Below are 24,435 nucleotides of genomic sequence, written 5' to 3' on the forward strand. Positions count from 1 at the left end.
CACACTCGATTGCTTAGTGGCGGCCCCTGCTCCCGGACACCAGAGGAAGCGAAAGTTAAGAAAGTTTTCATCATCCCATTCAATATTCCTTTCTCGGCAATCTGTGACTGCGTGGTGCAACGCACCGCATCCACTCCGCAGAGTTTGCGCTCTGGAGTCGGAACAGTACCGCCTTTCTGGTTGTGACAGGCGGCGCATCGCGTTCCAAGATGCAGCTCAAGCTAAGCTGCAGCAAAACAGAGCCCCTCGTGGGTGCCCTGATCACTGCCGCGTACGTCAAGCCGGCCGTCCTCGTCAACGTGGACTGGGACAGCAGTACAAGTAGTACGTGCTTGGAGCTCGACGGCGGCAAGTCGTTCGGATCGTCGGCGCTCATCTCGCGCTACCTGGCCCGTGCGGCTCCAGACGGCCAGCTGTACGGCAACACTGTTCTCGAGCGCACTGAGGTCGACCACTGGATCGAATTCGCAGCCGCGCGCTTGTCCCGCGCTGCCGATGCCGGTTTCGCCCATGCGCTAGGATGCCTCGACAAGGCTCTCGGTTCGGTCACCTACCTCGTGGGTCGGGCGGTCACGCTAGCCGACATCCTCGTCTGGGAGGCTCTCTACGGGAACCCGGCGTGGCACACGGCGCTGGAAGCGCAGAGATGCCCGCAGAATGTCTCCCGCTGGTACCGGTTCATCGCGGAGCAGCCCAACGTGAAAGACGTCGTCGCCAGCCTGCCGGCCGATGTCGCCGCGCGCAAGCAACCCAAGGTGGCGACGGCTGCTGCGGACGCCAGTAGGATCAGCAAGGAGGAAGGCAAGTTCGTCGATCTCCCCGGAGCCGAGATGGGCAAAGTGGTGGTCCGCTTCCCTCCCGAGGCGAGCGGCTACCTGCACGTGGGTCACGCCAAGGCGGCCCTACTTAACCAGTACTACCAGCAGGCCTTCAAGGGCAAGCTCATCATGCGTTTCGACGACACCAATCCCGAGAAGGAGAAGGAGGACTTCGAGAAAGTGATCCTGGACGACGTCAAGAAGCTCGAGATCACTCCCGATCGCTTCACGTTCACGTCGGACTATTTCGAGCTCTTGCTCCAGAAGTGCGAGGAGCTGCTCATGAAGGGCCTTGCCTACGTCGATGACACCGACGCGGAGACGATGAAGGCCGAGCGTGAGCAGAGGGTCGAGTCGAAGAACAGGGCCAATACAGTCGAGCAGAACCTAAAGCTCTGGGAGGAAATGAAGAAAGGCAGCGAGCGTGGGCTCAAGTGCTGCGTCAGGGCCAAGATCGACATGAATTCAAACAACGGTTGCATGAGGGACCCTGCCTTATATCGGTGCAAAATCATGGACCATCCACGGACAGGTGGCAAGTACAAGGTATACCCCACGTATGACTTTGCGTGCCCTATCGTCGACAGCATCGAGGGCGTGACGCATGCTCTAAGGACTACCGAGTACCATGACAGAGATGAGCAGTTCTTCTGGGTTCTCGACAGTCTAGGTATGAGGAAGCCACACATCTACGAATACTCCAGGCTCAACATGATGAACACAGTGCTCTCAAAGAGAAAGCTTACGTGGTTTGTTGAAAACAAGATTGTGGACAGCTGGGATGATCCGCGCATGCCCACTGTTCGTGGAGTTCTTCGCAGAGGCATGACCGTAGAAGGTCTGAAACAGTTCATTATTGCTCAAGGGTCATCTAGGTCTGTTGTGATGATGGACTGGGACAAAATCTGGGCATTCAACAAGAAGGTGATTGACCCGGTGGCTCCTCGGCATACAGCTGTGGAGAAACAAGATGTTGTTGTAGTTGACGTTCCAGGTTTGAAAGAAGAGCGGCTTCAGGTTGTAGTTCACCCAAAGAACCCAGCTCTTGGACAGCGTGAAGTTGTTGTGGCACCGCAGTTGCTCATTGACCAGGTTGATGCTCAGGTCATGAAGGCTGGTGATAACGTCACCTTCATTGGACTTGGCAACTTGAAAATCAAAAGTGTAGCCAAGGATGCCGAGGGCAAAGTAAGCAAGGTTATAGCAGAGCCAAATCTTGATGACAAGAACTATAAAAACACACTCAAGGTCACATGGCTTGCAAAGACACCTTCAGCACCATTGGTGCCCTGCAAGTGTGTTTACTTTGACCACATTCTTTCAAAGCAAGTGTTAGGCAAAGATGATGACTTCAAAGATTTTGTGAGAAAAGACACCCGCCTTGAGGTGCCAATGCTGGGTGATCCTCTTCTAGCGAACCTTAAGAAATGCGACATCGTTCAGATCCAAAGGAAAGGATTTTTCATCTGCGACCAGCCGTACGATCCAGAAGCGGCACGACACACCAGTGTGGAGGGACCCTTAGTGCTTTTCTACATTCCCGACGGAACACAGTCAACGTCAACACTTCCAGAAGTGGTCCAGAAGTTTTACGATGCACGAGAGAGCCTGAAAGAACAGCAGCAACGAACCAAGGGCAAAGCATTCGAGAAGTCTCCTGTCGAAGACAGCAAACCTGTGGTCGCGCAGTCTGGACAGTTGGAGGAACTGGAAAGCAGGATACAGGATGTTGGAAATGAAGTCAGGCAGCTAAAGGCGAGCAAAGCACAGAAGCCAGAAATAGACGCTAAAGTTCAGGTGCTGCTCTCGTTAAAAGCCGAATTCAAGAAGCTTAGTGGTAAGGACTGGCAGCCAAACTTGGCAGCACCTGCTGCGAAACAAGGTAACCCACACAATGCCCCTGCTGTGCAAAACTCTGCTTCTGTCAGTGACCTGGACAGAAGCATCCAAGCACAGGGAGACAAAGTCAGGAAGTTGAAGGCAGAAAAAGCGTCGAAGGAGGCACTGGAGCCTGAGATAAAGGAGTTGCTGAGGCTGAAGGCAGAGTACAAGGCCGCCACTGGAAGCGAATGGAAGCCTGGCAACCCCACCGTGCCACCTGCTTCCGGCACGGGTGACATTTCAGCAGCGATGGGAGGTGCGCAGGAACTGGACAAAAAAATTCAAGCACAAGGAGACAAGATTAGGGCCCTCAAGGCTAGCAAGGCTGCCAAAGATGCCATTGACCCTGAGGTAAAGACCCTGCTCCAGTTGAAGGCAGATTACAAGGCCGCTACAGGCCAGGAGTGGAAGCCAGCAGTAGCGGAGCAGTCGTCAAGTAGCAGCACGAAATTGTCATCCCAGGAAAAGCAAAAGGATCAAGGTGACAAAAGTAAAAAAGCAGACAAGCCTAAGCAAGCAGAAAAGGCCAAGAAACCGGTGACGAAGGAGAGCACTCCCACTCCACAGGACGGTCCCAAGAAGGTCACTCGTCTTGGACTGGAAGCCAAGAAGGAAGAGAACCTTCCAGACTGGTACTCACAGGTAGGGCATGCCATGCAGTTTCACAACTGGCATTTATGTTCCTTTGGCCATTGCTGTTGAACAAGTTGCTCCAGTGGAGGTTTACATTCAGGCTCTTTATGAAGGCACGTGGTCACTGATTGGTAAAAGTTGAATTTTTACTTATGAGGTAGAAAAATACTTTGCATTTCATTTCATTGATTTTTCACGTTAAAGGCCCGGAGGCATTACATAAAATGGGGCTTTAATCCTTGCGACAGTGTTAGAACAAATGTACAGAGCAGTAAGGAAACAACAATAAACGAAAACAAGCCAGGAACAATTGTGAAAAAAGGGGGACATCGTGTTGGAGTAAGGGTGTGTAGGATTGGTAATTAAGCCATGTGGTTATGTAACATTTTGCGGAACAATTTACCAACAGTGCATGAGATGATATCTTCTGGGAGACTGTTCCGATGGGTTATTACGTCAGGGAAGAATGAAGTGTTCATAGCAGGTGATCGGGTGATAATGTGTGCTATGGGACGACTGTAGCTTAAGAGCGAGAATGTACGTAAGGATGGATTGAACAGGGAATGCCTGGAGTGTGGATGGTAAGAAAAGGTGTGAAGCAAGCAGAGACGAGAGATGATCCTGCGAGAAGCAAGTGATAGTAGTTCAAGTGTATAATTTAGTGTGGTTATGCTGGTTTTACGAGAGTACTTGGTAGTTATAAACCGAGCTGCGCGATTTTGTATTGCTTCTATGCCATAGGTAAAATATGATTGGGAAGGGTGCCAGATAGATGACGCATATACTAACTGCAGATGTACGAATGTTAGATATGCTAGTTTTTTATTTCTGGTAATATGGTTTTCAGGTTACGTTTTAAATATCCAAGGGTATGTGAAGCATTAGAACAGGTAGTGTCAATATGAGTTGACCATGATAGTGTTCATGTCATGTGTACGCTGAGGTATACCTAAGGTGAGGCATGATTGTTAGTAGCTGAATTTTTTTGTGTAGGTGTGCCTGGTTATGCTGTGGCCGCGGGTGAATGACAGAGCTTTGCATTTAGTAAGGTTAAGTGGCATGAGCCATTTCTCACACCATTCTGCGATGTAATCGAGATACTGTTGTAGTGCAATGATGTCATTTGAGCCTTTGATAGGGGAATATATGGCACAGTCGTCCACGAAAAGACGTAATTTATTCTTAATGTTAGCAGGTAAGCCATTGATGTTGATGAGGATTATTGGAAGATAGTATTTTCTAGTACCAGTCAATAAACAAATTAATTAATAAACAAATAAGTAAGTAAATAAATAAATAAATCAGTTTATTTCCACCTCAAAGAGCCCAGGGCCAGGAAATAAAGCCCTAGAGAGCTTGACAGAGCTCCCTAGCCCCTGTACAGTTTAGCAGCGAAGTCCATTTTACATGACATTTCACACTTCATCAAAGTAGACGTTCAGTAGCACAGTACATTATCAATAACATTACGTGTCTGCCTTGCATACAAAACATAAAAAAGTAAACATCATGTTGGGACATTTCTCTACTTCTACCCCCAAAATTCTGGGAGAACAAACATAGGATTGATATCTTTCTAAACGTCCCTCAGCACATCATGTTATTTAGTAGTACACATGCACACATATAGTATACAATATGTATACGTGCTAGGTGTTTCCGTACGTGCATGTTGACATTGATTTCTTTTCATGTTTATTCTTTTTTTGCAATGGTTTCCATTAAATGTTCATGCCTTCTTCTCTTCTTTGTTCCATGTTATTTTCTTCTGATACCTCTTCAATCTGGTCCCATTGATATTGCATGCAGATCCAACACACATGTTGGAATCAATATGAAGCAAAGCTATCTTTATTTGTGTTGTCTATTTGATGGTGTACAAAAGCTGTTTTGCTTTGAGGTGTTTTATGTAAGTATTGTAGCGGGACATACCCATTCTAGAGGATTTGCCTGGAATGGGTCCACACCCACTGGCACATACTGAGTGGCTAAAGCAGAGTTTGGTGAATATGACTCACCATTTCATTGACATATCAGTGTGCTTTGAGCTGGCTTTATATGTTCGGGTTTTTGTGGGCAGTTATTTTTTGGCTGTGCGGAATAGAGGTGGGCCTACTTGCTCAACATACAAGAGCTATGGAAGCCTGTTTACTGCTACTTTTATATGGCGCCTTCCACATCTAGCGACAGGCCGTGTCTCAATTTCGTATTAAACGGCCAGAAACGGACAAACGTCAAAGTGAGGAAAGGAGCCAAAGAAAGCTATCGCTTTCAAATAGCAGGCATCAAAATTTTAAGTTGAATGGTAAAAGAGGTGACAGGATATCAAAAGCTGTTCTACATGAAGCCATTCATGCACGACACTGGCCTTTATTATAAAAATGTGTAAATACTACAGGCGTGTTATGTTGCGTGTGAAGTAATATAATGGAGTACCATTCCATATTTTCAAATTTGTTGAAACTCTACCACACGCTTTTTGCTTATGTATGGATGACACTTAACAAGTGTGAATGTTGAGAAGTGATTATAATATATTTGAATTTGACCCTAAAGTTGATTTTGAAGTGCTGTGCCTGATGTCACTGACATTGTGACGTCATGAGATCGAGCAATATTTGCAGACATATTGTATCAGTAACGTCGCATACAATGACATTGCTCATAAGAAAGCTAAACAACAATGCTGCGCCCATTTATGCTACCTAAGCTCACTTGTAGCAGCTGCAGTGATTGCAGAAACAGAGTGAGCCAATGTATCCTGGTGTTGTGACGTGCCCACCTCTTGTGTTTTGAAACTGAAGCTTGTATGTAGAAACAAGTACTGTATTTTACCCTGTAAGGCCCGCAGTCTTGTTCTTAAAGAATTGTTACTAATGACGGGCCTTAAATGAGGCAGGCTTATGACTACTCACTGAAGCCCTTAACAATACATATAAATGCGACCCCTGGTGGCCAACTATGGATGCATTTACAGTCGTCGACTTAATTTTTGGACATGGGCTAGTGCCATCTTACAGTGGCTTGTGGGCATTCACCAGCCCTCAGGTATGCTTGTGACACTACATGAAACTCTGTTCCCAAACTTTCGCACTCCAAAATGGGATGACGGTGGGCCTTACATGAGTAAATAAGGTATTGTTTGATTAAGCGAAGTTTCTCTGCACCTAGGCCTTTGATTCCCCGAGGTGCAGTGGTGCACCCTGCACCCTTGTGCTCGACTGAACATGATTCAAGGTAAGGTGCTGTCGCAGTGCAGTGCACCCCTGAACCTTGCAGGGAGTGAGTGCAGCTTGGTACACCATAACTGGCACCACCTGCACCTTTTCATTTGTGGTGCCATGCACCTTTTCGGAATCGAGCAAACCACAAATTATTTAGGGTGCTCTGACAAGTGTTAGTACTTTTGCTATGGTTTAGAGGGCTTGGACCTATGTTTAACGCAAGGAAATGACAAGTAAAAACATTTTATGTTAGTATTCCTTTAAGCAATACACACAGTTTCTTGGTGATAATCTAGTGCTTTCATTGTGACCTCACTCCATCCAGGTCTTATAGGGAATTCCTGAGTGGTGCAGTGAGTGTTAAATGGATGCTTGAATACTGAAAGTATATACCACATTGCCTAACATTTCGTGGCAGAATGATTGAGAAATGTGGCATTTAAACAGTACTAGCATAGTAGAGACATACTAGTATAGATGTCTACTGAATACCTGAGAGATATCTGACAACAGCAGAACTGATACAACATCTTGTGGCACTTTGACCAACCATAACAGGCTAGAAATGTTTGTGTTGTATGGTTCCTCTCTTTGAAAAGGACATCTAGGAAATATGTTCATAACGAATATAGCATTGCTGTTTGCCTTTTACGCTAGCTGATCAGTGTGCACATTGTGAGTGCAATAAATATTCTGCATGCTTTTGATTACAAAGAGAGCTTTGGTGATGCTTGTCACGACTGGTGTTGCTGCTCATGTCCTATTGGTACGCGTCTGTACTGTGCTAACACTGTAAAACAATTAGTTGCTGTTATAGCTTCTCCTTGAATGTTCAATAATCCTGTCAAATGCGCCCTTTGTCAAGTTTTCCTAACTAGAACAGTACAAAATAATGAACGATTTCTGTTTACATTGTGCCTACCCTTTGTTCGTTTCAGTTGTGTCATTTGCTAGATGCTTCTACGCATAGTGTGGCACCATGTAACGTGACGCTCGTGAACTACCGCTCTCTTCTTTTCCGAAAACGCAGGTCATCACAAAGGCCGAAATGATAGAGTACTACGACGTGAGCGGCTGCTACATCCTGCGCCCATGGGCCTACAGCATCTGGGAGAACATCAAGGAGTTCCTCGACTCGAGGATCAAGGTCATCGGCGTGCAGAACTGTTACTTCCCCATGTTCGTGTCGGCTCAGGCCCTGGAGCGGGAGAAAACGCACGTGGCGGACTTCGCCCCCGAGGTCGCCTGGGTCACCAAGTCCGGCAACAGCGACCTGGCCGAACCCATCGCCATCCGGCCGACGAGCGAGACGGTCATGTACCCGTCGTACGCCAAGTGGATCCAGTCGCACCGCGACCTGCCGCTCCAGCTGAACCAGTGGTGCAACATCGTGCGCTGGGAGTTCAAACACCCGCAGCCGTTCCTGCGAACCAGGGAGTTCCTCTGGCAGGAGGGCCACTCGGCGTTCGCGAGCAGGGAGGAGGCCGTAGAGGAGGTCTACAAGATCCTCGACATCTACACGGCCGTCTACGAAGAGCTGCTCGCGATTCCGGTGGTACGAGGCCGCAAGACCGAGAAGGAGAAGTTCGCTGGCGCCGACTTCACGACGACCGTGGAGGGCTACGTGCCGGCGAGCGGTCGCGGCATCCAGGGCGCCACGTCGCACCACCTGGGCCAGAACTTCAGCAAGATGTTCGAAATCCAATTCGAGGACCCGGAGACGCGCGAGAAGAAGTTCGCGTTCCAGAACTCGTGGGGTCTGACCACGAGGACGATAGGCGTGCTCGTGATGGTGCACGCGGACAACCAGGGACTGGTGCTGCCTCCCCGCGTGGCCAGCTACCAGATCGTTATCGTGCCGTGCGGCATCACGGCCGCCATGACGGAGGAACAGAAGGCGGCGCTCATCAAGTTCTGCCAGGATTTCGAGTCCACGCTCAGCAAGGAGGGCGTCCGCTGCAAGGGCGACTACCGGGACAACTACTCGCCGGGATGGAAGTTCAACCACTGGGAGCTCAAGGGAGTTCCCGTCAGGGTGGAGATCGGTCCGCGCGATATGCAGCAGAACCAGTTCGTGGCCGTGCGGAGGGACACGGGTGAGAAGATCACCTACAGCGCTGCGACCGCGGTCAAGGACATCAAGGCCCTGCTGGAGACCATCCAGAAGTCGATGTACGATAGGGCCAAGGCGGACCAGGTCAAGTTCCAGGCGGTCACCAAGAGCTGGGACGTGTTTCTGCAGAAGCTGGAGCAGAAGTGCGTCATCATGGCCCCCTTCTGTGGCGACATGGACTGCGAGGACGAGATCAAGAAGAACAGCGCCAAGGACAGCGTAGAGGCGGAGCCCGGGGCACCGGCCATGGGTGCCAAGAGCCTGTGCATCCCGTTCGACCAGCCGGCTAAGGTCGAGGAGGGAGACAAGTGCGTCAACCCCGGGTGCACGAGAAAACCCGCGTTTTACACAATGTTCGGACGAAGCTATTGATCGGCACTCATCTCGCTTCTTAATTTAACAGGATCTGACGCAATAAATGAGATTTTCGTTTTTTGTAGCTTTCCCGTTCTAGTTGCACTCTACAGCCTTCTTGCGTGGCGTCGCAGGCTCGGTTTTGTTTCACGTGGCGGTTACGCAGTCTGGTGGACACGAAATACAAAGTTGTCTGTGTCTTGGGATTGCGGTGCGCGAAATAAGGTATGCCAAGTCATTGCGGTCTACCTGGAGCCCCGGAAACGCTGAATCAGTCGCTGGGCGTGGGCTAACGTGCAGCCAGGTGCGGCCCACAGTAACCTTAAGGGGTCGAGGGAGGCCGCCCCCTTCCCTCATGATGCGCCAGTGCGTGCACAGCAGCGTCAAACATGCCCGTCACATAAAACATTCCAGCAATGTACGGAACCGACGAAAAACCGGTAATGCACGCGCCATGCATTACGGTCACCTTTTTTCTTTCTTTGTGTTACAGTCGAATGAATTTAGGCGCGCGCAATTATGCATGCGTAAAGGTACTGACGCGTACGGGTATGTGCTAGAAAGCGAGTTATGTAATTTCTACAGAAGCCATTTTTCCCCCTTTGAGTTCATGGGATCATTGCGGTAGCCACTCTTGTGCAATAAGTGCACGTTGGCAGCTAGCGTATCGCGCACAACCGGTACCACGTGAGGCGAACGCGGATCGAGTGATGCAAGCGCACCTGCTCGTCCAACCTTCTCACGTAACCGTCCCAGTCGTTGGCTCAGCCATGAAGGTTGCTCGCGAGCCCCCGTATCGCGCTTACTTGTTCGAAGCGGTACTTGGTTTCACTGCCAAGTTCTATATATCACTACGTGGAGGTTCGTCGACCACTGAATATGTATTGCGTCAGCTCCGCTTTTGTTTTGTTAGCGCGCTGCTGTCTGCATCTGCCTACATTCGTGCGCTAAGGCGCGTGGGAAATGATCGCGTTTTAGACAAACGCCGAACCAGTCCGAAGAAAATTTGTTACATTTAGCAATATTTTTTTAAATGTTCAGTCCTACCCACTGTACAAGCGGAATTTTAGTTTAGGGCCTTGTAGTCTTTACAAGCCGAAAATCGGAACGCTTCAGGGAAAAAAGAAAAGCACGAAGTTAACAAAAACGGGAATCCCAGATTGGAGGCGATTTTTTCATGCACGTGCCATGGAGCTGGGCCCGCACTGCGTATGATCTGCCCAGTCGTGAACATCAACTTCACTGTAACGTCCAAATGGACATTTTACAGTAAATCAACGTGTCATTAGCGGTGAGGGTAGGTAGATGCCTAAAACGGCATCTACCTACCCCCTCACCGCCCCGCTCCTCTTGGCAGGGACCCTCCATGTCAGGCTTTGTGGTAAAGCATGCGAAAGAAGAATACGTACAGCAGAAGTCGCTGGCGAAAATGACATACAGGTTTACATCAGTGTCGCTCCCGTTGCCACGGCGTCGGCGCCGATAGGGTGCGAACGGCAGAGCTGTGGCCCCGGTGGCACGCATAACTACAAAGAGCACTTCCCATCCGAGACCTGTAAACTGCATCTGTCAGAGCACCGAAAGCGGTCGAACGTGAGGCGTAAGTTCGCATCCTACTTGAGACAGTTACAATGCCTGCGATTCTGTTGCAAAAGTTACACTCGCAAATTTGTGGTATATTTCGGAACGATGTACAACGCATCATATTTTTGTTCCCTTTAGGTGTTTTAGTAGATGCAGTTTCACATAAATATCATAATGTTTGTTATTGACGAGTTACACTCCTAAGCTTCGTACGGCAGTTTCCTTCTCTCTTCTTTTCTTTTTTTATGCTTAAGGTCGCGATTGGAGTAAGAGCTTTTCTAAAAGAAATCGATGGCATAGATTGAAAATCTACGTGCTAAAGTCGGTAGAGTTGTCCTCTGAAATGTAACAAACCTGATCATCATCGGTACAGTGGATTCCGAAAAGAAAGGAAAGAAATATCCTTTCCCGTGTATTTAGGTAGCTGTTGTACAGCGTGTGTTCGCGTCTTCGCCTTCACGGCGTTAGTTCAGCCATAGTCCGTGCGTACATTTGTGTGCGTCTTACAGAGTTTCATACAATGAGTATTGTATGAAACTCTATGGTGTGTCTAAGCGGTGAACGTTCAAACTTACTGCAGAAACCTGAATACAAATCGACGCATTCAAATGCCTCGATAGCGCTGCGCTGCACATCTGAAGTAGACGGAACCACAGCTGTAAAATGCGCGAGCTCGAATGTTATCTTCCTTTCCTCGAGCCGTCTCCTCGTATAGGATGCCTTGCCGCGATATGTGGCAACTGCGCTTGCTTTTCCAGACTCGCGACGTGACAGTGGTGATAGCCGTGGGTATTCGGCTTAGTCATAATCGTTTACGAAAATGCTGTCGACGTTGTTTGCTCATTCAGGGCTTGTTGCAGCTGCGTGTTTTTCTCTCTTCGTGTATTAATTCAATACACATTTTCTTTGGTATCCCAAGGAAAGAAGAGAGATAAATGAGATGCGAAAGGCAGGGAGGTTAAGCGGAAGATAAATCATTATAGATCATTAGATCATTATATATGGGCGAACGGCTGGACGCGGCAGCTTCGTAAAGCTGCTGTTGGAAGGAGGCTGTACGAAGCGAGAATCTGTATTTGGCCCCTTGCGGTAGCTGATCAGTCAAACATTGCGGACTGAGATAATCTAAGTAAACACGGGAAATTTTCAGTTGGACCTGAGGCATCTATACGCCAATCCTAATTGGCGTATGGATGCCAAAGGTGGAGTAAATGAGAAAAAAAAAAGGGGGGGGGGGGAGTAGTCTGTGTACACCTAGTGGAAATGCACATTTCGTCTGCTGCTGAAGTGCTGATTGGCTGGACTGGGGTACGCGTCAGAAGAAGACAGGCGCTCCCAGACAATCAGTACTTCAGCAGCAGACAAAATGGGCATGTCCACTAAATGGACGCTTCCAGAACAACCGCCCCCCCCCCCCCCCCCCCGCCACTCAGTATGAAGAAAAAAGCTAGCGGAGAAGAAATTAAAGAATCGACGCGGGAGCGTGTCGAGAGTGTTTCGTGAACAGACGGAAAAACAACTGCGTGCAGAAGCAGCGAGGGAAGCTGAGCGAAGGAAAACAACTTCGTGTCAGCTGCTTGCATCGCAGTATATAGGACTCAAGGCTACTAAGACGTACTTTCAGTTGCTTCGTTTTTTCCTCGCGTAACGCCTTCCTCAGTGACCTTCAATATCGCCGTTTATGTTCGCTAGCGAAAATGTTTATTGCAATGCATACGTGACGCTTTGCTTATACAATGTACACTAGCTAATCTGTCATGGAAAGGGCTTACATAAGTGCTGAAATGAAATGGGAGTCTTATATTGACGTACGAGCAAACCATGCAAACAAGCAAGCAAGCAAGCACGCAAGCAAGCAAGCAAGCAAGCAAGCAAGCAAGCAAATGAAAAAAAATAACCAGCTATGGAGTTTCTTGACAAGGTCACTCACAAACTCCCAGTCCAGATTTGTAACGGAACGCGCTTGAGGCGTAGGTTTCAATCGTGCACTTTACGTCGGCATACAACAACAGTATCGTTTCAGAATTCCATTTTGTGATAACGAATGATAACAAACTAGTTGTGTAAGATACGCGGCCTAAACGGTTATGCACAAAACGTGTTGCGCTGCTAAGCACGAGGTCGCTGGATCCCGGCCACGGCGGCCGCATTTCCATGGGGTCAAAATGCAAGAGCGCCCGTGTCCTGTGCACTGGGGGCACGTTAAAGATCCCCGGTGGTCAAAATTAATAATCCGGAGTGCCCCACTACGGCGTGCTTCATAATGAAATCGTGATTATGGCTCGTAAAACCCCAGAATTCTGTTCTGTGCACAACGTTGTGAGCCTCACAATAATAGAACGGTTTAGTATGACCGCCATTTAAGTGTACTTTACTGCATCCCACCACGGAGTCCGGAAGACGGTGCTGATATGGCAGAGTAAGGTTAGGGATGGTACTGTGAGACTTTTCATACTTGTGGGTAGTACATAAATCAGACTCTCTCGCTTTCCGCGCAAACAATTACATAGGAGCTGCTCACTGAAACGCAGGTATCAGGAATTATTGTCTACATAAGCGAACATATGCAAGTGTTTAAATATGCTGTGAATAGGTATATATATATATATATATATATGTATCAGGTGTTTGCTTTGAACCTTGACATAATTTAAAATGAAAGGTTGACTAGAATAACACAGTTCTACATCCCGAGATAGATAATTTGAGGAGGAGTGCAATAATTACACGATAAACCATAAAACTTTCAATACTCACGACTACTAATCGGTTCAGGGAGCATGTTGCGATTGATGATGTGAAGCAAGGTTTGGGTACGGGCTAGTTGGTATTCCACGGTATCAATCGTCACTTACAGCGCATACATAGACGAGGGACAAGAAGGACGACGAAGACAAACACAAAGACCTTCGTCTCTTTTTGTCTTCGTCGTCCTTTTTGTCCCTCGTCTATGTATGCGCTGTAAGTGACGATTGATGAGTGAGTGAGTGAGTGAGTGAGTGAATAAACTTTATTGTAGGTCCGGCGAGGACGCGAACTCGTCGCGCACCCGGCTAGTCCCACGTCGGGACCGGCAGTTCTAGCCCACCGGCCCGGTCGCGGGCACGCTGGACGGCCAGGATTTGCTTTTCTAGAGCGGGGCTACGAAAAAGCGAGTCCCGCTCCTCCTTGATGAACTTGGGGTATGTCGACCCACACTCCCACAGCATGTGCGCTAGAGTGGAGGTCTGGCCGCAGGAGGGGCAGGCGTCGTCGCGACACACGTCCGGGTAAGCATCGTGGAGAACGGACAGACACGGATACGTACTGGTCTGCAGAAGCCTAAGCGAAACGGCTTGCGCCCTATTCAACTTGGGGTGAGGGGGTGGAAAGACCCTTCTAGACATGTAGAAGAATTTAATAAGCTCGTTGTGAGTAGCGGGAGCGTCCCTGTGGCCGTAGGGAGGAGGGGAGTCGGTGCTTCTTGTAGAGGAAGCGCGGTCGGTGAGGTCACGCGCAGCCTCGTGAGCAGACTCATTGAGGTTCGGGGGAGCACCCTCGACCGACCCTACGTGAGCTGGAAACCAGTGGATTGAATGATGCGTGAGAGCATCTCGACTCGAGCTGCTAAGGAGACGAGCAGCTTGCTTGGCGATGCAACCCTTCTGAAAAGCCCTAACTGCTGTTTTGGAATCGCTATATATCTCGGATGCACGACCGTCTAGCAGGGCGAGGGCGATGGCGGCTTGTTCGGCGACACCGGGGTCTGAAGTGCGAATGGAGGCGCAGTTGGAAATCTTGCCGCTGGAGTCGACCACAACGATGGCAAAGGTCTTCCCATCGCTGTACTCCGCGGCGTCGACGAAGCCTGCTCTAATGTCTCGTTGCTTGATCTGTTTGAGGATGGCTGCTGCTCTGGCCTTGCGTCTGCCCTCGTTATGGACGGGATGGACGTTTCGGGGCACAGGCGCCACTTCGAACTTGTCTCTAATGCACCTGGGGATCGGGGTACTGACCATCGGGAATCCCGCAGGCTGGTAACCCAGCTCTTCGAGGATGTGTCTACCTGCCGCTGTGGTGCTCAAGCGAGTGAGTTGCGCGCGTTCTTGGGCTTCGGCAATCTCCTCGGCAGTGTTATGCACCCCCAGCCTAAGGAGATCCTCGGTATGGGTCCTGATGGGTAGCCCGAGAGCCCTCTTGACCACTTTGCGGATGAGAGCGTTGAGTTTGTCTCGCTCCGCTCTGAGCCAGTTATGCATAGAAATTGTGTACGTAAAGTGACATAGTACGAATGCATTGATAAGCCTGAGGAGATTGTTTTCCTTCATTCCTCGGTGCCGGTTTGCTATTCTGCGAACGAGGCGGAAAGCGTTGTCCGTCTTTGCGATGATCTTGCGGAGAGCCGTTCCGTTCCCGCCGTTGAATTCGACAAACATGCCCAGGACCCGAATAACGTCAACCCTGGGTATCACCCCCCCGTCACAAGTGCGAAGACTGATGCTGCTACGATTGATGATTTGAAGCCGATGAGTTTTCAAGGCACGTCCACTCGGAAGTCGGAACGAATCTTGGAAACTGGTACACTTTTTTTTTAACTAAACGCCGTCAAACTCGCGGCAAAATACACTGCTGCGCCACTGAATTATAGAGCGCAGCTCTTGGGCACCTTTTCCTGCGGGGAGCGTCGGCCTCGTCCCTCGGCGTCCTCGTAACCGAGAAAACGAGCAGAGCAAAAGGATGGAAGAGCGAACGCGGAGCGCGGAGAGAGAGAAGGGGATTCTTGTTGATGGGAAGGAAAGGTTGGGGTAAAGTGCAGCGCAGTAACTGTCTCTCAGCAGAGGACACCTCAACCGCGCTGTACAGGGGGTAGGGAATGAAAGTAGAGGGAGAGAAAGTGCACCAGAAACAGCAGCGCGCGGACGAAAGACTGCGATAGCGAAGGGAGCGCGAGGAGAAAAGCGGAGAAGGAGGAAGTTAAGGCGAAAGCGTGAGATGAAAAGTGTATTGCCGCTCACGACGGGCTTGCGGCGACGAGGGCTACGAGATGGCGCCAGGAGTAGCGCGCGTCGTCTGCATTGAAACAAAGCGCTGCATGAGCGGAGGTCTGTCTGCGGCGGCTGCGGTGAGTCGCGCTCTCGCGTCACGATTAGCGAGGCAGTCGCGCCACACTTCGCTCCGTTTGCAAAGCGCCGCACGAGGCAGATTGTCCGCGCCAGCCAATATATCGCGACATGAAAACACGTATATAGCTGCGCTCAAATTTCGCGTTAGGGAGTATCGTATTCGTTGATTTTTTTTTAAAAGAAGAAAGAAAAGACGTCTTAACTCTTAAACAATGCCAGGCAAATTTAGCTGGAACACTCTGTGGGTCATTTCACGCCAAGTGTGCCAGAAGGGTCGCTCGACCACCTCGGATTTTTCTTTTAAAAATCATGGCTATTTATTAGCTTTGTCAAAGTGACTTCCTAAATTGCTATCACTGATCGGAAATGGCTTATGCTTTCAATTGTTGCTCAAGTACACGAAACATGGCGAAACAAGAAGGTTATTATTACAGAGTTGGGGAAGTCACTCTGACCAAGGTTGTAAATGGGCATGCCTTTTTAAAGCAAAATCTTAGTTACTAGAGCGACACATCTGGGACACTTAGCGTGGAATGTCCCCTATGCCTTTTTTCGTCTCACAATATGGGAACACATATTTCACAACTTGCGCCAGTCTCACAATGTTTTCCAATGAGGATATACAGTTTAAGCCTTGCAAGTTTGCCGGCTGCAATTCATAAATCTCAATATTTACCTTGAAGGAGGTGCGGGTCTAAACTCGCGATGCTCCCCATAAATTCGCGTTTCTAGATTTACGTTATTTTGGATTCCTCAACTAATAAAGAAGCTTCTGTATGACTAAGTTTTGTTGATGTGTGCGCAGCATGTAAGAGGAGAAGAAATTTTCTTTTTCACGTGACAGTGGCGCTTGCATGGCGTATTCAAATTTATTATTCGATTACACGTTTCAGTGTTTCGAGCAAATAATGTACGGCTGTTCTACCAGTCCACCTCGTAGAGTAGAATTGTGTAACGTGCCAAAATATTGAAAAAAGAAATCAGTTAGGTATTTAAGAAAATTTGTGCATGTGCACTATCCTGCTTGCCCTTCTTTCCTTTATGTATACTGCTACGCCCCCCTTTCTTTCAGGTCATGAGCGACATGCGCGCATGATCAGCGCGACATGACATTCGTAACAGTGGCGTCGTGGGCGCGCACCACGATAAAAATGATTCCGCAAGGTTAGACGATGAGCCCTAAATGATGTAAAAAAAAAAAAAATTCAGAGCCGTTCCACTCTGTGAAGGTGGATTACCAGCGGAGCTGTGTATCTGGTGATAATTATATGTTGATAATAAACATGTTGACTGAAAATAATACACACATACCACAATGAATTTCCTCTTTTTCACGATCTTTTTGTTGTTTTATTAAATTGCATACTCAATGCTTTTTTATTTTTAACCTTCTCTTGTTTTTTTTTATTATTTGGCCAGCAAGGTGGCTATCGCTTTATGATCGCTATGCTGTACGGCCAGTGGCTCTGTGGTGACAGTGGAAAGGTGCTTAAAAATTAAATTATGGCGTTTTACGTGCCAAAACCACTTTCTGATTATGAGGCACGCCGTAGTGGAGGACTCCGGAAATTTCGACCACCTGGGGTTCCTTAACGTGCACCTAAATCTAAGTACACGGGTGTTCTCGCATTTCGCACCCATCGAAATGCGGCCGCCGTGGCCGGGATTCGATCCCGCGTGGAAAGGTTCTTAGCCAACCTGAAGTCTATACACGACCGATGACACGTCGTGCTCACACTGATGTTTCTGTAACATTGAATGCCGAACTTTTCCGTCTGGCCGGTCCAGGCGCGTCTATGTTGAAATCACTCACAATAACGATGCGAGTGGAGTCTGCAGGGGCACGTGATCCAACCAAACGCGCTTACGCTTGGCGTTTGCGGCGCGATCTTCGTCCGTACTACGAGCCGCCCGCCGTCGCCGCGCACATTCCCGCTTCTGTTCGCGACGGCGTTCTTTGTCGGCGCGCTGTTCTTACGCAGTCCTCACCGCCGTCGAGTATCCTGTAATAATTACCATATACGGAACTCTGGCGCTGCAGTCGTTGAGCCACCATGGGAATGAATGGGAAGTATACATGAATCCGTCTGATCTTCGTGCTTGTGGATTCGTTCATTACGCTTTGTATGCCTTCATTGATCTAAATTTCAGAGAAATCTATACTTTTCTGATGACGAATTCGGCAAATCGTACCGGCGCGCTGGGGCGACGATGAATGGACGAAACGGCACACTGGTGCGCCCCGGTGCGATTTGCCGAATTCGCCATAAGTGCAGAACACGCTGGGAACACGCGCAATCTCTGCTAATTGCAACGGTTCAGCTTGTCGAGGTGGCCAAATCGAAACGCGCCAAACATCTCAAGGCACTGGCTTGCCCATGATAAATTCGTAAGGGCGTTACATGTCGCTTGTCGATGCATGCCTCTGTGGCGTAATGGTTTCAATATCGGGCGTCTGTGCGAGAGGTCATGTGTACGGATCCTGCTGTCGGACAATTTTAATAATGTTTATACAATTATTTATTACGCAGTACATCGTTGAGAATGACGAGCTTTCAAAGTCGCGAAGTCGTTTGAAGCCAAAAGGACGAAGTTGAGACAAATACATGTACTCCACATAATCCCCGTGCTGGTTGAGCCGCCCCCGTTGAATCTCCCGTAGACACTAGCGCCAGAGTAATCCCTCTAGTAATTATTGTACGAAAGTCCATGGTCATAGCACGCGGCCTAACCATAGTACGGGTGGAAGGGAACTAAGATAAGGCTACGGGGTTTGCCCTTATAGAGCCCATGACGTCAAACCGCAGTACATACCAAACAGTGTCTATTCCGGTTTTACGTTTTTTATTACGATCTTTTTTTATCACAATGCGTGTCGACACTTCTCGCGATTAAACGCACCTGGGGAATACTCGGCGATACGCTTCTGCTTTAAGATTTAGCTCTCTTAACTCTGGGGTGGCTGCCATCTTTGCCTACGCTTGCTTTCCCGCGAGCCTCCCCCCCCCCCCCCACCGCCAATTATTTTTCCGGTGCACTCCCCCCCCCCCCCCCCCGGATGTTAGCGATGGGGTCCGGGGGCATCATGTCTTTCTTTTATTTTTTTACGGTTTTGGACAAATCGACTGAAGAACTACAGTGGCCTAAAAGTTGAAAGAATAGAACAGCCTTAAATTTACCGCGGCTGCATATATTTGTCTGGCGCTCGCAAAGCAGAAGGACGACAACAACAGTTTTAGGTCCCCTTCGCCACCAGCGATTCCGACTGTCAACGGCAGCTCTCCGACCGTCTACTGTGCGGAATCAAATGAACGGCCACCTGCAGTGGCGTAGCAAAGGGGGGGGGGGGGCGCCGGGGGGCCGTGGGCCTCGGGTGCAAGGGGCCAGTGGGGGGGGGGGGGTAGTGTCATATACGTCTGAAGACACCCCTCTTTCCACCGGCTACACCCGGGGGGGGGGGGGGGGGGGAGTGACAGAAGACTTATGGGCCCCGGGTGCCAGACGACCTAGCTACGCCACTGGCCACTTGATAAGTGTTCGAGTGTTTCTTTCGTGCACATACTCTTCTAAGACTTCGAACCCTTCCCGAACACCCAAATCAACTCTTTACTCGAAGCATCAACTATGTACTACCTTTAAAAATAAGCCCGGCACAGACTACACATCATCCTTGCGAATATAAGTAAAATCTTTATAGCAAAATGAATGGGACTCCACAATAAACTTCACAGCATTAAACACATCTTGAGCGAATGACGGAGTGCCAAACAATGGGCACGGTTCTACGAGGTGGTCCTGTGCCTCCGCAAATCGGCCACGCACACTTCACCCACAGGCGCCTCTGAAGAAAGGAGGACCCACCGCTCTGCGAGGAGTGATACATTCCGGGCGAGTTCTTGCCCCGGTCTCAATCGGAAGCCGTGATTTCTCGCCCGGGTCTCTTACGTCACTGTGGCGTGGCAGCCTGTTACGCAGCAGTTCCGGCGCTTATTCTTCCGCTTCGGATTCCGAGAATATATGTCAACCAGACCAATTTAAGTTGACTTGAAGCCTGCCGCCAATTGTCCGAATCGCAACCACCGCGGGGAAAAAAAAAAAAAAGAACGAAAAAAAAAAAAGATCGAGCGCGTCATTGACCATTAAAACTGCAGACTCAAATAGCGACGGCTGCATATTCCGTGAATAATCGACGTCACTCCTGCTCTGCTCAAGGAAAGGTGTGCCAACGTTGTCTCTGGAAGCGACTTGTAAGCGCGCGCTACGGAGCCTGCTCATCGCCGCCGTCCGTTGCTTGAATTTGCGGGCCACGCTATATAAAAGCGTGCTCGGCGTACCGCATGTTGTTTTGTTTTTAAGTCAGGCTTCGAACAGAGAAGTAGACAACCCCGGCTTATGGGAAGTCGTGAAGTGTGTGCGTTTAGCTCAAGTGTTAAGTGCTGTATCAGCTTTGGTAGCTGAGCAACAAGCGTTTAGTCAGCTTTGATAGCTGGGTGCGAAGCTTTTGTTACTTCTGCGTGTGTGTGTTACTGTGCTGCGTTTGAAGTGTTATATGAATCAAGTTCTTCTGTTTCTCCGTGTGTCGTCCGTCCGTCGTAATGAGTTTGTAATATTTGAATTGTTAGCTTGTTGAGGAAACGTTCGTGGTGCCCAGTGTTTTCTTTCACTTTCTCTAAGGGCGTTATGAATGTCTGCCATGAGTGTACGCGTTTTTCAGTTTCTTATTTCATTTATTTGTTTAGTATCTTAAGAACCATGTGGTCATTCTATTGAGCATACTCACTCTACTTTAGAAACAAATAAAACTGATGTTTACATATATTGCCTCTCCACCTATGTGTATCTCTTGCCAAGGCGCATGCATGGTGGTGGTGGGGTGGGGGTGGGGGGGGAGGCGAATGAAAATATAGAGGGTGCGAATTCGGCAGTTCGCCCCCATCAAAATGCGGCCGCCGCGGCGGGGATTCGTTCCCGCGACCTCGTACTTAGCAGCGTATCGCCAGAGCCACTAAGCGACCACGGCGGGTCAGCTAGCGCTTCGAGGCGCTCTGCTGCGTTGAGGTGACTGCAGTGATTTCGGGATCGGTCCATATTCGGATCGGTATAGGCTGTGTTTTACGTGTGCCACACGGCACCCTGTTGATCGCGATCGAAACCGATATGGATCAAATTTCTGGATCGCGATTGAGCGCAAACGGAGTAAGGGAGCCAATACCGGTCGACAAATTCGGTCGCGATCGAAAGGGGTCGTGTTACGCCAGTAGACTGCACTCTCTTCGGGATCGGCTCACATATTTTGTCAGACAGATACTTAGAAAGTGTGAGCATTTAAATAGCATTACATGTCCGAAGTTGGTTTCGACCCCGGTTCCCTCAGCCCAGAGGCCTCGTCATCTACCCTCTAAGCATGCACAAGACGATGGACGCACATCTGGATGCATGCCTATTAATTCATAACATCCTTACCATCTTTCTATGAACAGTGTTTGGTTTAAAAACATGAGGCCGCGGGATCAAATCCCGGCCACGACGGCCGCATTTCGATGAGGTTGAAATGCGAAAACATCCGTGTACACAGATTTAGGTGCATATGTTAAAGAAGCCCAGGTGCTCCAAATTATCCCGGAGTACCTTACTACGGCGTGCCTCATAATCAGATCGTGGTTTTGGTACGTAAAACCGCATAATTTAATATTTATTTTATTTTCTTGTTTAAAAACTTGCTTGCTCTTGCACTACCGCACGGCTGCCAGGTACCCATCTCAAGTACACGGGTACACTAAATGTTTTCTGCAAAACTACTCTCTAGACTCTAAAGCTTCCATAAAGTTTAATTAGAGGACGTTGAGGCACTACCAGTTTCTTTGAGTTGGCTGAAACAAACCTTTGTATAATTTGGTATGAACAGTTAAGAATGACGTCAATATAATATCTAAACTTGTTAAAGTGTGAGGGTCCGCTCGAGTGCTGCCCCGCGCAGCCCAGTATTCCACATATCCTTGCTCAGGTCTCTCCTCAGCACCCACACGAATTAACCTTTCGCCTTTTACTAAAGGTTACCGTGGGGAGGGACACTGCAATGAGCCTATAGGCCAATTTTTGCGTGGCCCTACCTGTTTGGGTGGGGCCTACTACGTCAATCCAAAGTTAGTTCATCTCGGTCTCGTTGGTATCAGGCTATCTGATAACAGTATGACGACGAGGGTATGACTACAATGGTGTGACTGTGACTGTGTGTCGACGACGGCATGGCGAGATTCGGATCAAGGTAAATAAATATACGTGGTAGCGAAGCTCCCATAGGCGCCCATACATTCAAAACTTGGCGGTCCATTGGCGGTTCATGGGGCTTAGCGCCATCTGTATGTGGTGGGAACACTTCCAGCGGAAGAAAAAATAATGTGACGCCATGTCCGTTAAAAGCAGAAGTGACGTCATTTTGTTTTCGAAGGCGCGAAATTTGTTTTGTTGTCCTTCATTTGGAGCTATATATTCAAATGCCCCGCCATTCGACTTGATGGGCGTTTCGAGCTTTCAGCGTGGAAAGCGATGCAGGAAAAGGCCAGCCGTACGGTTGTCGAAATCGCATCCCTGCACAGAACATACTTTCTTTGGAAGCCGACGAAAGCTCTAGGTGTAGAGTGCTGATCCTATTGTCGGATGCCAAGCCCGTCGGTCAGCGCAGTCGCACGAAAACAACTACACAATTATCTGGCGGTCGTAACTCACTGCTTTTGACTGAACAGATTAAGAAGCGATGAAGCTACCCGCGTCACGAAATTCAGACAAACTTCGACAAGCAAGAAAGCACAAACTGTGAGGGGGGCGTATTTCAACAGGTGAACTTTACGAGTGCGCCTTTCTGCCCGTTTCAAGACGTGCATTGCATTGCGAGTGATAGTGGCGTCAACGCCCCCTGTAGCGATGGGCGCTGAAAAGAAATGCATTTATTAATAATAATAAATTCAACTTGTATTTTCTTAACTCGTCACGAATATATAAAATTGAATAGGAATTTTATTTTCGTTGAATGAATCTAACTGTGTCTCATTTGAATTAAAACACGAGTTTTCCTTTCCCAATGTTTGTTCCCTCCAAACATAGTCGCGCTTCAATCACTGCTCCCATAACCCCCCATGCTGATGTCGGTGACAATCTGTACTGAACCGCTTTTCGCCCGAAGCTTCGCGACCTATTTGAATCGACCTTGTTCGGATGGCGACGGTTGAACAACTACAACGGCATGAAGACCACGAGTACATACCTCCTAGTGGCGCAAGCTAGTAAACTATGGTGACGGGTCGGCACAAGAGGGCACACACACACAGACACGCACACACACACACACACACACACACACACACACACAAACATATATATATATATATATATATATATATATATATATATATATATATATATATATATATATATATATATATATATATATATATATATATATATATTGTAACGAAAAAGAGTAGCCTGCCTGCGCCACAGCACCATCGCTACCGGCATGAGCTCGTGGTTGCTCTCCTTCGCCGAACGCTTGTGACTGTTACCCCCCGTTCGCGCCCGTTGCTAATAAATCTCCTAGCAAGTGGTGGACGTGCTGGGTTTCGACCACCCTGGAACTTCGGAGTCGCACTCCACCCCCATCATGCCCGACGACGCACGCACTCCTCCAGCTCCTCCAATGGCGCCGGCCACCTTGGTTTGTGCCGGTGCCTTGCGTCAGCGAGATCCCCCTATCTTCTCCGGCACAGATGACAAAGACGTTGAAGATTGGATCTCGTCTTATGAGCGAGTGAGTGCCCATAACCAGTGGGACGACGTTACCAAGTTAAGAAACGTCGCATTCTATCTTACGGACGTTGCGAAACTATGCGTTTCTAAACCATGAAGGCGACCTAACATCGTGGTTAGTCTTCAAGACCAACTTTACCCAAGTTTTCGGTCGGCCTGCAGTAAGAAAGCTTCGTGCAGAACAGCGTTTGCGCACACGATCCCGAGAGGCCGGAAAGAACTTCACTAGCTACATTGAGGACATTGTCGACCTTTGCAAACGGGTGAATGCTTCGATGTCGGAGGAGGAGAAGATCAAACATATTGTTACGTGTAGCTGACGTACGAGTCTACAATATATTTACACGTAGACAAGCGGTGGCAATGATGGCGACGCTATATCAAGCGGTGGCCACGTCGTCTTCCTTCTCCTCAGTGCAGCCACACTGTGGCGGCTGTTCCGTAGCATCACCCCCGGCAGTAGAAGCGCCGTCCCGGTGCTTAATCTACACATCCGCGGCGAAAGGTGCGTGATATGGCTTTAGTCTCGCCACGTGAACGATGTCACTTGCAGCCGACGATGACGCTGAGAGGCTGGCGGGGATGACTTCATACGTGACATCGGTCACTTGTCGCACCACACGGTATGGGCCAGTGTAGCGGGACAGCAGCTTTTCGGAAAGGCCCACACGTCGAATGGGGGACCAGAGAAGCACCAGAGAACCCGGAGTAAATTGTACGTCGCGATGGTGGCAATCGTAGAGGCGTCTCTGATGCTCCTGCGAGGCCTCGAGACGGGTGCGGGCGAGCTGGCGCGCGTGGTCGGCGTGTGCGATCGCGTCACGGGCGTATTCAGTGGCTGAACGTGTGGCCGAGGGCAACAATGTGTCCAAGGGCAACGCGGGTTCTCGGCCATATAGGAGGTAGAATGGTGAATAGCCGGC

The 24,435-nt window shown here is 49.0% G+C and overlaps 1 protein-coding gene and 1 pseudogene across 1 annotated transcript; both read left to right on the forward strand.

Annotated features, from left to right (window-relative positions):
• The first annotated feature begins 60 nt into the window (after positions 1-60).
• GluProRS (Glutamyl-prolyl-tRNA synthetase) lies at positions 61-9,108 on the forward strand. The gene is made up of 2 exons (XM_075686591.1): positions 61-3,341; positions 7,587-9,108. Exons 1-2 carry the CDS (start codon positions 210-212, stop codon positions 9,039-9,041), a joined length of 4,587 nt encoding a protein of 1,528 aa, XP_075542706.1. The 5' UTR covers positions 61-209; the 3' UTR covers positions 9,042-9,108.
• Positions 9,109-21,705: 12,597 nt separating this feature from the next.
• LOC142576862 (U5 spliceosomal RNA) lies at positions 21,706-21,834 on the forward strand (annotated as a pseudogene).
• Positions 21,835-24,435: the final 2,601 nt, after the last annotated feature.

This window comes from Dermacentor variabilis, chromosome 3, assembly GCF_050947875.1.
Source record: "Dermacentor variabilis isolate Ectoservices chromosome 3, ASM5094787v1, whole genome shotgun sequence".
Taxonomy (NCBI): Eukaryota; Metazoa; Arthropoda; class Arachnida; order Ixodida; family Ixodidae; genus Dermacentor; species Dermacentor variabilis.

Bases quoted from the DNA above. Each gene is read 5' to 3' on its own strand.
- GluProRS (XM_075686591.1), top strand. From the start codon at position 210: ATGCAGCTCAAGCTAAGCTGCAGCAAAACAGAGCCCCTCGTGGGTGCC. The intron at 3,342-7,586 runs GTAGGGCATGCC...CCGAAAACGCAG, and splicing joins TTCCAGACTGGTACTCACAG to GTCATCACAAAGGCCGAAAT.